The sequence below is a fragment of the Hyperoodon ampullatus genome (genome assembly GCF_949752795.1).
Source record: "Hyperoodon ampullatus genome assembly, chromosome: 15".
In the NCBI taxonomy this organism is placed as follows: Eukaryota; Metazoa; Chordata; class Mammalia; order Artiodactyla; family Ziphiidae; genus Hyperoodon; species Hyperoodon ampullatus.
Window position 1 is genome coordinate 70,334,158 of NC_136928.1, and position 13,641 is coordinate 70,347,798.

The window sequence follows — 13,641 nt, forward strand, 5'->3', positions numbered from 1 at the left end:
AACAGAAAAGTCAGAAAATGTATGGTCAGAGATGGTGGAGGAGAACCGGGAGGGAGGTAAGGGAGCCAAGGAGGACAGGGTTTTGAAGAAGAATGGTCAGCATTATGGCTACCTGTGATTGAGGTTTCCTTGGTCAGTGTTACCCCACCTAATCATTAGACCTGTCCCAACACGTAGGTAACAGTGTACACATTTCTTTCAAGAAATAAATGGAGGGACTTCCCTGGTGGTCCAGCGGTTAAGACTCCGTGCTCCCAACGCAGGGGGCCCGGGTTCGATCCCTGGTCAGGGAACTAGATCCCTCATGCTACAACTAAGAGTTCACATGCCTCAACTAAAGATCCCACCTGAGGCCCGTGAGCCATGGCCGCTGAGCCTGCGCGTCCGGAGCCTGTGCTCCGCAACGGGAGAGGCTACAACAGTGAGAGGCCCGCGTACCGCAAAAAATAAATAAATAAAAAAATAAAGATCCCACCTGCTGCAACTAAGACCTGGCGCAGCCAAATAAATATTTTTTTAAAAATGGAGGCTCAGATTTGTTTTAAAAAGTTGACTAAAACCACTAAGAGAGGAAAGCAACATACAAACTCCCTTCTCCCTTTCTCTGATGCTGGAGTGCGCCTGCCAGGCTGCACTGTCTCCTCAGTGGGGAGGCAGAGGCCAAGTTCAGTGGGTTAAGGAGGGAATGGTAGGGGCTTCCCTGGTGGCGCAGTGGTTAAAAACCCGCCTGCCATTGCAGGGGACACAGGTTCAAGCCCTGGTCCGGGAAGATCCCACATGCCGCGGAGCAACTAAGCCCATGCGCCAGAACTACTGAGCCCGCACGCCTAGAGCCCGTGCTCCGCAACAAGAGAAGCCACTGCAATGAGAAGCCCGCGCACAGCAACCAGAGAAAGCTTCACAGCAACGAAGACCCAACACAGCCAAAACAAATCACACTCAAAAAAAGGAGGGAATGGCAGGTGAGGGTCAGGAGACAGGAGACAACGCTGTGGAGCCGGGGGGCGGAGGAGAAAGTGAAGGGAACAGGAAAGGCTGTTTTTGTTTGTTCGAGGACGAGGGCACCATGGACATTCACTTGTTCAGTTAGCAGACATTTATCCATGTTGAACGTTCACCTCTGGGCACTGAGGATGTAGCCCTCGTGACATTTCTGTTTTAACAGGGGTGTCAAGCAGTAAACAAGAAAGCCGTTGATAACTATATAGTTGTATGTGGAGGTGGGTTCTACTGAGCACAAGCAAAGTGGGTGGAGCGTAGAGAGCTGGGGGTGGAGCAGGCGATTGTGGGGAAGCAGGAAAGGCCTCCCTGAGGAAGTGATACTTCAGGAGAGACCTGATCCTGTGAGACCTTGAGGGGGACTGTTGATGGGATGCAGGGGTGGGGCTGAGAGGGCCTTGAGCAAGTGGATGGCATGCTCTCCTGGATTTAAGTGGGGATGGAAAAGGTCGTGGAGAGGGAAGGGACAAGGGGAGATGTCTGCCTTTGCTGGCGATAGGCCCTGGGCTGGCCGTGGTGGTAAGGAGAGATCTTCTCCCGCTGAAGCAGGAGGACGGGCTCTGAGGAGGGTGGGTGTCACGAGAGGGACGTGGATATGGGGCGAGCTCAGTGGGCAAATGTGAGCCGAAGGTCGAAGAGTAGGAATAATGGAATTACAGTGGAATCGAAGCATAGCGTCAGAGGCAGGGACGCTGGCGTTTGGTTTCAGAGGAGGAGTGGTCCTGTGATACCGAAGTCCTGGGTCAGCCATACCTCCAAAAACTATTTTAAGCCCTGGCTAGCTCCACAAGCTTTGGAATCAGGCCAACTTGGGTACAAGACCGTTTCTACCACCAACTGATCTTAGGCAAGTTGCTGAATCTCTCTAAGCCTGTTTCCTCATCTGAAAATGAGAATCTTAGTACCTGCTTCATAGGGCTGCTATGAAGAAGAAATGGAATAATACCTTTTGGCCAGCCCATGATTACCTCCTGTCTCTGAGATCTAACCCCTAACCCCCAGAGGTGGCCCCCTGCAGCTGTCTTTGTACAGTGAAGCTCTGATCCTTGAGACTGCTTTCCCGCGAAGTAGCATAGGTAACATAAAAGGTGGCACAAGCTTTTGATCCCACCTGCGTTGCCCAGGTTTCCAGAGCACAGCATAACATAACATGGTAGAAACTACCTGGTCTTCGGTCCTACCAGGTACTGTCCCCATAGGGCCAGTGATTTTTCAGTGTTAAGAAACTGTTCTGTATGTGTGCGTGTGTGTGAGTGTGCAGTGTGTGAGGTATGTGTGTGGTGTGTGCGCCTGTGCACAGCGGGGGGTGAGTAGATCTTCCTATCAGCCCCTTCCTGAACCGGTCAGGTGGACAAGGAAGAGAGACGGAGCCCAGCTCTTTCTCTGGGGCCCTGTGACCTCAAGGATCAGATGCCCATGTCAGTGTCACGGGTCCAGAAAGTTCAGGTATCAGACAGACTGGGTCACACTCTGCACTCTCTCTCTGAGGTCAGCTTCCTTCTTGTGCTATAGCATTTGTAGAGGAAGCTGAACACTTTAAGCTCTGAGGGGCACATCCTGCCTGAGTGTGTCTGAGCTCTGGCCGTCTTAGACCTCGCACCTAATCTCACACCTAAGAGGCAGCCAGAGGTCTAAAGAGGAAGGGGGCCTAGCCCTGGGCAGTGGGCTCAGGAGGGGACTGAGCTGGGGGCTGGGAGAAATGTGGGGGGCAGGTCTATACCTCCTGGTCTCCCTTGAGGTATCTGGGCTTCTCTAGGAGGAGTTGCTGGGGCATCAGGGTCCCCACAGGTTGCTCAACTCTTCCCCAGGCCCCAAACCCACATGAGCCACCTGGCCACTATCAAGTCTCAACTTTTTTTCTCTTCCAAAGGAAGGAAGTAACCCACCTCCCACATGGCATCTCTGGTCTGAGGAAATGCAGACTCTGGGACATGTGGCTGATGGGCCACAGCCAGTTTCAGTGACATCAGGCACCCTCCCCTTCCCTCCTCGGGACGGGGCTTTCCCAGGAGGTGGGATGAGAAGGCTGGTCACAGGCAAATTTTACAGACTCAATAGAAGATAAACCCTTTAATTTGTTTCTGAAAAAATAAATCTCAGTGGATCTTTCTTCCCCAAAGACATGGCCTCTAGAAAACGGTGGTTCCTGTGCTTTTATAAGATAAACTTTCAGGGGACTTCCCTGGCCGCCCAGTGGTTAAGACTCCGCACTTCCACTGCAGGGGGCATGGGTTCCATCCCCGGTCGGGGAACTAAGATCCCCCATGTGGTGTGGCACAGCCAGAAAAACAAAAAGATAAACTTTCAGAAAAATATTTCCACAAAACTAACTTTTGTTCATAAAAATGATGGATCTTCGGTGGCTCAATATCAGTCAGTGTCCGCTTCTAGAAACAGTGTCATCCACTTAGCTGTACAAAGGGAAAGAAACACCTCATGCCCTGCTCAGTGTATCCCCACCACTGGCCCCATTCGCTCCCTCTGGGGTCTTCTGGCCTCGCTGCATCTGTCTCTCTCCTAATTGGACATCCCAGCATGTCCGTCTGTCCCCACTCTGCCCACTCACGTGCTGTCAGCCTCTCTCAGACATCCAGTGGAACATCAGGGGAAACGAGTTCTGTGTGTCTGTCCTGTCAGGTAGCTTTGCCATCCAAGCAGGTTGGTGGGCCTGGTGCTCCCACAGGAAGTCTGCAGACCAGGCTGTTAGGGGCTTCCTTTTTCCAGGAATAGTTGCTGCTGGTATGCTTTCCAGGTCACAGGTTGCCTGGAGCTGGGTAGTCAGGGGCACAGGCCTATCTGAGATGTCCTGCAGTCAACAGGCAAGACATGACAGGTGGGGGTCCTGGAGCCCAGGCCACTCCCTTCAGGAGAGTCACCGAAGACGCCATATCCCAGGGGGAAAGACAGGTCGTGTGTAAACTGTGAAGCAGGGGTGCCGAAGGGCTGAGAAGAAAGGGGGACTTGGAGTCCAGAAGACGCTGCTCCTGCCGCTCCAGCTCACACGAGTCTCAAGTTCAAGCGAGGCTGTAGCTGGTCCTCCTGTCGGAAAGGGAAGAAGCCAAAGGGAAGGAGGAGGTGGGTGGTGCCCCGTGGAAGTGTCAGTGGCTGCTCCTTGTCTCTCTAGCAGCTCCTCCCCTTCTCAACCCCGTGAATGAAGCTAAAACCCTGTTCTCCCGAGTCCCACCAAGCAGTTCCCCATCCACCTGTTATTCCCCGAGTGTAGCGCATGAGCTCAGTAAGATGGGCTGGAGTCCCAGGCCGTCCACAGCAAGCAGTGAGGGACCCATGACAAAGCCACTTCCTGCCTATCGTGCGTGGTCCTCTGTATCTACATGGACTCGTGTTTGTAAACGCATGAGCGTCGGCAAAAACGTGGACAAGGCTCGTGAACGTCTGCTGGACCAGACGTGTTGATACTGCAGCGCCTGCTTGGCCTCAGGCTCTGGGCTGAGCTCTTGGGACGCAAAAGTGAAGAAAACAGACCCAGCTTTCAAGGTCCCCCCAGTCCACTGCGAAAGCCAGACAGTGAGCAGATCACCCTCGGGCAGTGGGATCGGTGGTGGTTCGCAGGGGAAGAACAAGGTCAGAGAGAGCTGCTCGGTGCAGCCTGCGGCGGGGAGAGCGGGAGACGGCTCCCAGGCTGGAGGGTGGTGCCATCCACCGGGACCCGGGCACAGCAGGAGCAGCGATTGGGGAAGAAGATAAATTCGGTTTGCGGCCCATTTAGACTGACTGCCATGCTTGTGGGACATCAGGTGGAGGTGACCAAATGAGAGCCGTGCACATCTGCATGCCTCCCGGGCGTTGGCAGCCCTCCTGTGTATACCCGTGTGCGAGAGGTGCCTACCTCCCAAGGGAGCGGGAGCTGTTCCGACGTGGCACCTTTGGAGTGCGGCCGACCAGGAAGATGCACAGACCGATGAGGATCAAGCAGGTGGGTATGGCACCGATGAGGACTTTGAGGGTCACCACTACCTGTTCTGCCTGCTTGCAGGCTCCTGGCTCATACCCCGCAAAGCTGGGGAAACACCATCCAATGCATCCAGCTCAGAGCCTGGCTTCCTGACGGAGGGGTCCCAAATGCCCAACCACCACGCTATCCTGTAACTTGGATAGTTTCCTGGCCACATCAGCCTAACTATGGGGGACGGAGTGTGAAGGAACAAACAGACCAGGGAGGAGTTCAGAGAAAGCTGAGAATGTGGGAAGCAGAGGCTTCAGAAGGGGTACAGCCACCAAGAAGGGCCCCTCCCAGTCATGTGCACAGAGAAAGCTAGGGTGGAGGTTCCCACACACCCTCCGGACCCACGGGTGACCCCTGGCTGGCTAAGGTGGGGGACTCTGCCCTCTGCTTCCCACGCCGCTAGTCTTTTGTGCCTCTGGTACAGCCCAGCTCTGTGACTCACTCCAGGCTGAGAGTGGAGATGCCCAGGGCGCCTGCACCTGAAAGCTTGGTGAAGAAGACGTAGGATGAATAGAAGATGGTCTCCAGCCCTGGGCCGTGCTGGTGCTGCAGCTGGAATTCATCCACCACATCTGGAAGCATGGACCTGGGGGAGGGGGCTGCAGAATTATCCCTTTTATCCTCTCAACAGCCACCAGCCCAGGAGCTCTCTGGGGACAGAGAGTGAGGCAGATTCACCCCTGCGTCCCCGCTGCCCAGGACCGGCCCACAGAGTCAGGCAATATTTCCCCAACACACAACTGTCCACCATTCCTGCCGCCTGGCGCTCTTTCGGGAGGGCTCCACAGATGGCACTGGCAGCCTCCATCTCCCGCAAGGCGGGGAGGGCCCCTCCCCAGCGCAGTCTGTGCACAAGGCCTGGGACAGCAGGTTGATGTGAAGGAGGGATACCCAGTAGGAAGGACGTGAGGCTCCCACTCCCATTTCCCTTCACCCAGCCTACCAGGTTAGCAGCAAGGACACGGCAATGCTCACGCCAGATACAAAGGCCACGACGTATGCCACGGGTGCTGTGGGCACAGCAGCCAGCAGGATTGCAAATGGCACCATCCCCTAGGGAGACAGACACACTAGCTGCTCCCTCCACCTGCACCAGCCCCCCTCAACTGCTCTTCGATGCACACACCCACCGCTCTACTGATGACCCCCTGCGCCTGGTCCCCTGCAAGGCACTGAGCACTGCCGGCCCCCAGGAGGCTCAGGCTCTAAGGTCACCGCCCCCCAATATCCCTCCAGGCCTTGCTTCCTGCCTCACTCACAAAGATCCCGAAGGCCGACATCCTCTTCCCAAATCGCTGCAGAACCCACTCCCACATCGGGGTGCTCAGCACTGCCGAGACCTGTGAGCAGACAGAATCATCCCAGCCCAGGACACGCCCCCTGCGCCTGTGCCTGTGCCAGGCCCTCAAAGCCCTGACTTTTAGGAGGGACCCTCGACGTTGACCTTGCCCCCTGGCTGGAAACAGTGGCTGTGAACTTTATGACCCTGGCCCCAATTCCACACTCTGCTGAAATGCAGGTGACCAAGACCACAGCAGAGTCCAGAACACTGGCCACCGGCAGTCCGGCCACGTGTGTCATGGCAAGGGTCACACATCCCCAACTCAGGCCCCCGAGCGCCCTTGCCTCTACCGCCCCAGGTTCCCTCACCAGGATGGTTATCACCAGGCTCTGCACGTGGTCATGGAGCCGGGAGGCGTGAGCGCAGAACAGGACCAGGTAGCTCTGCTCCACCTGAGCAGGTCGACAGGAAGTGGGCGTGTATGGGAAATGGCAGAGACGTGGACGTCAAGGGCAAGGCCAGGGTCTCAAGTCTGGCCTCCCCTTTGGGACCTCAAGCGTCCGGTTCCTGCCGCCATCACGCAGTCCCCTCCCCAACGAAGGACGCGTATCCCTGACACACGTATAAATGCCATTCCTAGTCCCCCTCCCCGGCACAGCTGAGAACCACCCCAGACAGCGTCAGCTTCCTGGTGTCTGGGCCCTGACCCTCCCCAGCCCCACAAGCTCTAGGCAGGTTTCTCTCCTCCCAGCACCAGCCTCGCCAGGCGCTTGCCAGCCACTGGTTTCTCTCTGGTGCAGTGGGGACGAGAGACACCTGAACCTACGCAGGGTCAGTATGGCCAGAGCCAAGCCAGTGGGGATCAGCCTGGCCAGAGGTACCTGAACGGCTGCCGAGATGAACAGGAAGGAGATGACCAGCTTCAGGTAGGGCGGGTGCCGGACTGTGAGCCGCAGCCCAGCCAGGAAGCTCAGGCCCTGGCCGGAGGCTCGGGCAGAGGCATCTGCAACACAGGAAGGGAACATCATGGGTGCCCCTCCTGTCCCTCAGCCCCTAACTCCGGGTTGAGGGGATCAGTGGGGACATGCCAGCCTGGCGCAGGCCTGGCCTCAGGAAGCTGCTGGCCTGGGTTGGCAGTCTGGTGGCAGGCACCATCCTAAACTCTGCCCGGTGCCTCAGTTCTTCCAGGTGCCCTACACTGCACTGACCATGCTCTTGACCCCCAGCCCCAGGGAGCGGGACTCGGCCACCGTGTACCGTGAGTGCAGGCAGGCGTGGGGGGCGTGGGGTGGGATGGATCTCCCCCTGGCCCCACCAGCTGTCACCTTGCTCCACGCTGTGTCCCAGGGATGACCTTGGAGATGGCAGGGACGCTGATGGGAGCCACTGTCCATGGACTCATCGTGTCTGGTGCCCACGGGTCCCACAGGTGCAAGGAGACTGCGCTCCCAGGACAAGTGTCCATCTCCCCCAACGTGGTGAGTGCCCAGGCTACCCAGACCCACTGGGACCCCTGCTTCGGGTCACTTGTTTCTTCCAGGGCCGTTTCTCCCCCAGGTCTCTTCATGGTGGTTTGGGGGCTCAGCTCTGCACACCATGCCCTCTCGTTCCTTCCCTGCTCCTGAAGCTGAGACCATGCCCTCCGTCCTCCCTGCTAAATCTGCTTATGCTGGGTGCCTTCTAAACATGGAGTCAGACAACAGATCAGCAGGCCATCTGGAGGGGAGGAGGCGGACCCCAGAGAAGGGATGGGGTGGGGAAGGGCCACAGGCAGGGACAGGGGAGAGAGACAGCAGAACGGTTTGGTGTCCTGGCAGAGCCCTGGGCAAAACCTGACCTATGACCAGTCCTACCCATCCCTGAACGGGTGACTGCCAACGCCAACCCCACCCCCAGTGTGAAAGGGCTAGTACCCCTTCGTGTCTCCTCAAAGTAGGTCCCTTTTCAGCAATTAGGGGACGTGCCTCTATTTATCCATCAAGTTCATCTTCTATCCACACCCCAGCCCTTTCTCCTTAAGCAAATGACATCACTCACCTCCACCAACATTTGGGAATTAATGGTATGAGAATAATACCACCAACACCCATGGTTCACCACCCGTAAGGAAACATTACAATGAAGTCCTTGTGTACCCCCCCATCCCCAGACCCATCGGTAGCCCGGCTACAGAATGTGCCTGAGCACAGTGCACAGTGAGGCTGTAGAGCCCCAGAGAGAGCGGGGAAGTCAGCTTCCCCTTCCCATGGCCCACTGCCCCGGTCTAGGGATTGCCTGAGTCAGGGTCGGGGAGAGACTCTGCCCAGTTGCCCTCAAACCCCATCATGGTGCTATGAGCCTGGGATCAGAGGGATTGCGACCTGCAGATTCACCCTCCCCTCTTCCATGCCTAGGCCCCACTGAGGCCTCTACAAGTGCCCTCCCCAAAGCTACTGGGTCACTGTCTGGGTGAGGGTGGAACAGAGGGTGGCAGTGGCCTTGGGTTGGAGAGCAGGAGCTGGGCAGGGCCTGGGATGCCAAGAAGTAGGGAGCAGGAGGCTGAGAACCCCTCCCGGGAGGCGGAGCCTCGTGTGAGCCAAGGCGAGAAGCATTCAGGTGCCTCTTGGTAGTTCCAGCTCTGTTGTTCCATCGACTTCACTTACAAAACACAAATTCATAGATAAAATCATCACGAATTTCAAGACAGCGGAGCATTAACTCCCAAGTGCAGTGCCTTCTGAATGTGGGACCCTGTGCAACTGTGCTGGATCCACACTGGTGAAGCCCTGCCCATCTCCCTCTTTCTCCCCCCACCAAAGGCAACCCCTGTCCTGAATTGGGTGGCTGTTACTCCCATGCATGCCTTGAATGTATTTTATTACATATGTGTCTTCCTCTGAATGCTAGGTAGCACCGTTCTGGTTTTGACATTTATCTGCGTCATCATGCATCACACTGTCTGCTCCTGGATCTGTCTCCCCACCCACTCCAAGCCCCTTATTGTGGATGCACAGGATCACTTATTCATCACCGTAACCACAGGGTCTAGCACGCAGAAATCAGCCCCAATGAACGTTTGCTTAAAAAAAAGAGGCGAAGGGGGTTTAGACCCATGGCTGCATGGATGCCCGCAGGAGGCAGAGGGCCAGCAGAAGGACCACTCTGGGCCCTTAGATCTGCCTGTCCTGCTGGGCTGGTGGGGCGGAGGGGCACCCCGCATCCTTGGGCTTGGGCTGAGGGTCCCTGTGCTCCCACTGGGACGTACTCCTGCCCGGCCCCTGGGTATCCTCACCTCCGTGGGTTGGAGACATCAGCCCCACTGAGGTCCTGTCCTGTCCCACAGACTCGTCTCTACTGCACGGCAGCCACTGTGGTTGCTGTGACGTACCCCGTGTGCAGTAGTTTGCTCTGCCTGGGGGTGAAGGAGCGACCGGGTAGGTGCGGGGTGCAGGCAGGGTGGGGGAAGCAGAAGCTGCGGCCGGGCTCCTCTTGGGCGTGGGTTTGGGTTTTGAACTCCACCAAGCCAAGATGTCCCCTTCCTGTGTTGCAGATGCCTCTGCCCGAGGCTCCGGCCAGGGCCTGAGCTTCCTGGCTGGGCTGCGGCTCACAGTCCGGCACCCGCCCTACCTGAAGCTGGTCATCTCCTTCCTGTTCATCTCGGCAGCCGTTCAGGTACCTCTGGCCAGGCTGATCCCCACTGGCTTGGCTCTGGCCATACTGACCCTGCGTAGGTTCAGGTGTCTCTCGTCCCCACTGCACCAGAGAGAAACCAGTGGCTGGCAAGCGCCTGGCGAGGCTGGTGCTGGGAGGAGAGAAACCTGCCTAGAGCTTGTGGGGCTGGGGAGGGTCAGGGCCCAGACACCAGGAAGCTGACGCTGTCTGGGGTGGTTCTCAGCTGTGCCGGGGAGGGGGACTAGGAATGGCATTTATACGTGTGTCAGGGATACGCGTCCTTCGTTGGGGAGGGGACTGCGTGATGGCGGCAGGAACCGGACGCTTGAGGTCCCAAAGGGGAGGCCAGACTTGAGACCCTGGCCTTGCCCTTGACGTCCACGTCTCTGCCATTTCCCATACACGCCCACTTCCTGTCGACCTGCTCAGGTGGAGCAGAACTACCTGGTCCTGTTCTGCGCTCACGCCTCCCGGCTCCATGACCACGTGCAGAGCCTGGTGATAACCATCCTGGTGAGGGGACCTGGGGCGGTAGAGGCAAGGGCGCTCGGGGGCCTGAGTTGGGGATGTGTGACCCTTGCCATGACACACGTGGCCGGACTTCCGGTGGTCAGTGTTCTGGACTCTGCTGTGGTCTTGGTCACCTGTATTTCAGCAGAGGGTGGAATTGGGGCCAGGGTCATAAAGTTCACAGCCACTGTTTCCAGCCAGGGGGCAAGGTCAACGTCGAGGGTCCCTCTTAAAAGTCAGGGCTTTGAGGGCCTGGCACAGGCACAGGCGCAGGTGGCGTGTCCTGGGCTGGGATGATTCTGTCCGCTCACAGGTCTCGGCAGTGCTGAGCACCCCGATGTGGGAGTGGGTTCTGCAGCGATTTGGGAAGAGGATGTCGGCCTTCGGGATCTTTGTGAGTGAGGCAGGAAGCAAGGCCTGGAGGGATATTGGGGGGCAGTGACCTTGGAGCCTGAGCCTCCTGGGGGCCGGCAGTGCTCAGTGCCTAGCAGGGGACCAGGCGCAGGGGCTCATCAGTAGAGCGGTGGGTGTGTGCATCGAAGAGCAGTTGAGGGGGGCTGGTGCAGGTGGAGGGAGCAGCTAGTGTGTCTGTCTCCCTAGGGGATGGTGCCATTTGCAATCCTGCTGGCTGCTGTGCCCACAGCACCCGTGGCATACGTCGTGGCCTTTGTATCTGGCGTGAGCATTGCCGTGTCCTTGCTGCTACCCTGGTAGGCTGGGTGAAGGGAAATGGGAGTGGGAGCCTCACGTCCTTCCTACTGGGTATCCCTCCTTCACATCAACCTGCTGTCCCAGGCCTTGTGCACAGGCTGCGCTGGGGAGGGGCCCTCCCCGCCTTGCAGGAGATGGAGGCTGCCAGCGCCATCTGTGGAGCCCTCCCGAAAGAGCGCCAGGCGGCAGGAATGGTGGACAGCTGTGTGTTGGGGAAATATTGCCTGACTCTGTGGGCCGGTCCTGGGCAGCGGGGACGCAGGGGTGAATCTGCCTCACTCTCTGTCCCCAGAGAGCTCCTGGGCTGGTGGCTGTTGAGAGGATAAAAGGGATAATTCTGCAGCCCCCTCCCCCAGGTCCATGCTTCCAGATGTGGTGGATGAATTCCAGCTGCAGCACCAGCACGGCCCAGGGCTGGAGACCATCTTCTATTCATCCTATATCTTCTTCACCAAGCTTTCAGGTGCAGGCGCCCTGGGCATCTCCACTCTCAGCCTGGAGTGAGTCACAGAGCTGGGCTGTACCAGAGGCACAAAAGACTAGCGGCGTGGGAAGCAGAGGGCAGAGTCCCCCACCTTAGCCAGCCAGGGGTCACCCGTGGGTCCGGAGGGTGTGTGGGAACCTCCACCCTAGCTTTCTCTGTGCAAATGACTGGAAGGGGCCCTTCTTGGTGGCTGTACCCCTTCTGAAGCCTCTGCTTCCCACATTCTCAGCTTTCTCTGAACTCCTCCCTGGTCTGTTTGTTCCCTCACACTCCGTCCCCCATAGTTAGGCTGATGTGGCCAGGAAACTATCCAAGTTTCAGGATAGCGTGGTGGTTGGGCATTTGGGACCCCTCCGTCAGGAAGCCAGGCTCTGAGCTGGATGCATTGGATGGTGTTTCCCCAGCTTTGCGGGGTATGAGCCAGGAGCCTGCAAGCAGGCGGAACAGGTAGTGGTGACCCTCAAAGTCCTCATCGCTGCCATGCCCACCTGCTTGATCCTCATCGGTCTGTGCATCTTCCTGGTCGGCCGCACTCCAAAGGTGCCACGTCGGAACAGCTCCCGCTCCCTTGGGAGGTAGGCACCTCTCGCACACGGGTATACACAGGAGGGCTGCCAACGCCCGGGAGGCATGCAGATGTGCACGGCTCTCATTTGGTCACCTCCACCTGATGTCCCACAAGCATGGCAGTCAGTCTAAATGGGCCGCAAACCGAATTTATCTTCTTCCCCAATCGCTGCTCCTGCTGTGCCCCGGTCCCGGTGGATGGCACCACCCTCCAGCCTGGGAGCCGTCTCCCGCTCTCCCCGCCGCAGGCTGCACCGAGCAGCTCTCTCTGACCTTGTTCTTCCCCCTGCGAACCACCACCGATCCCACTGCCCGAGGGTGATCTGCTCACTGTCTGGCTTTCGCAGTGGACTGGGGGGACCTTGAAAGCTGGGTCTGTTTTCTTCATTTTTGCGTCCCAAGAGCTCAGCCCAGAGCCTGAGGCCAAGCAGGCGCTGCAGTATCAACACGTCTGGTCCAGCAGACGTTCACGAGCCTTGTCCACGTTTTTGCCGACGCTCATGCGTTTACAAACACGAGTCCATGTAGATACAGAGGACCACGCACGATAGGCAGGAAGTGGCTTTGTCATGGGTCCCTCACTGCTTGCTGTGGACGGCCTGGGACTCCAGCCCATCTTACTGAGCTCATGCGCTACACTCGGGGAATAACAGGTGGATGGGGAACTGCTTGGTGGGACTCAGGAGAACAGGGTTTTAGCTTCATTCACGGGGTTGAGAAGGGGAGGAGCTGCTAGAGAGACAAGGAGCAGCCACTGACACTTCCACGGGGCACCACCCACCTCCTCCTTCCCTTTGGCTTCTTCCCTTTCCGACAGGAGGACCAGCTACAGCCTCGCTTGAACTTGAGACTCGTGTGAGCTGGAGCGGCAGGAGCAGCGTCTTCTGGACTCCAAGTCCCCCTTTCTTCTCAGCCCTTCGGCACCCCTGCTTCACAGTTTACACACGACCTGTCTTTTCCCCTGGGATATGGCGTCTTCGGTGACTCTCCTGAAGGGAGTGGCCTGGGCTCCAGGACCCCCACCTGTCATGTCTTGCCTGTTGACTGCAGGACATCTCAGATAGGCCTGTGCCCCTGACTACCCAGCTCCAGGCAACCTGTGACCTGGAAAGCATACCAGCAGCAACTATTCCTGGAAAAAGGAAGCCCCTAACAGCCTGGTCTGCAGACTTCCTGTGGGAGCACCAGGCCCACCAACCTGCTTGGATGGCAAAGCTACCTGACAGGACAGACACACAGAACTCGTTTCCCCTGATGTTCCACTGGATGTCTGAGAGAGGCTGATAGCACGTGAGTGGGCAGAGTGGGGACAGACGGACATGCTGGGATGTCCAATTAGGAGAGAGACAGATGCAGTGAGGCCAGAAGACCCCAGAGGGAGCGAATGGGGCCAGTGGTGGGGATACACTGAGCAGGGCATGAGGTGTTTCTTTCCCTTTGTACAGCTAAGTGGATGACACTGTTTCTAGAAGC

At 57.6% G+C, this 13,641-nt stretch overlaps 2 protein-coding genes across 2 annotated transcripts; one reads left to right on the forward strand and one right to left on the reverse strand.

Moving 5' to 3' along the window:
* Nucleotides 1–4,842: 4,842 nt before the first annotated feature.
* On the reverse strand, nt 4,843–7,273 carry LOC307064249 (sphingosine-1-phosphate transporter MFSD2B-like; the record flags this gene model as incomplete). Its single annotated transcript, XM_079720729.1, has 6 exons — nt 4,843–5,017; nt 5,406–5,549; nt 5,907–6,016; nt 6,223–6,303; nt 6,614–6,697; nt 7,127–7,273. 6 exons carry the CDS (start codon nt 7,271–7,273, stop codon nt 4,843–4,845), a joined length of 741 nt encoding a protein of 246 aa, XP_079576855.1.
* A 56-nt stretch (nt 7,274–7,329) lies between these two features.
* Nucleotides 7,330–13,010, forward strand: LOC307064250 (sphingosine-1-phosphate transporter MFSD2B-like; the record flags this gene model as incomplete). The annotated part of the gene is made up of 11 exons (XM_079720730.1): nt 7,330–7,374; nt 7,425–7,503; nt 7,593–7,723; nt 9,568–9,658; nt 9,775–9,896; nt 10,326–10,409; nt 10,720–10,800; nt 11,007–11,116; nt 11,474–11,617; nt 12,006–12,176; nt 12,986–13,010. The coding sequence occupies 11 exons, from the start codon at nt 7,330–7,332 to the stop codon at nt 13,008–13,010; spliced, it is 1,083 nt and encodes a 360-aa protein (XP_079576856.1).
* Nucleotides 13,011–13,641: the final 631 nt, after the last annotated feature.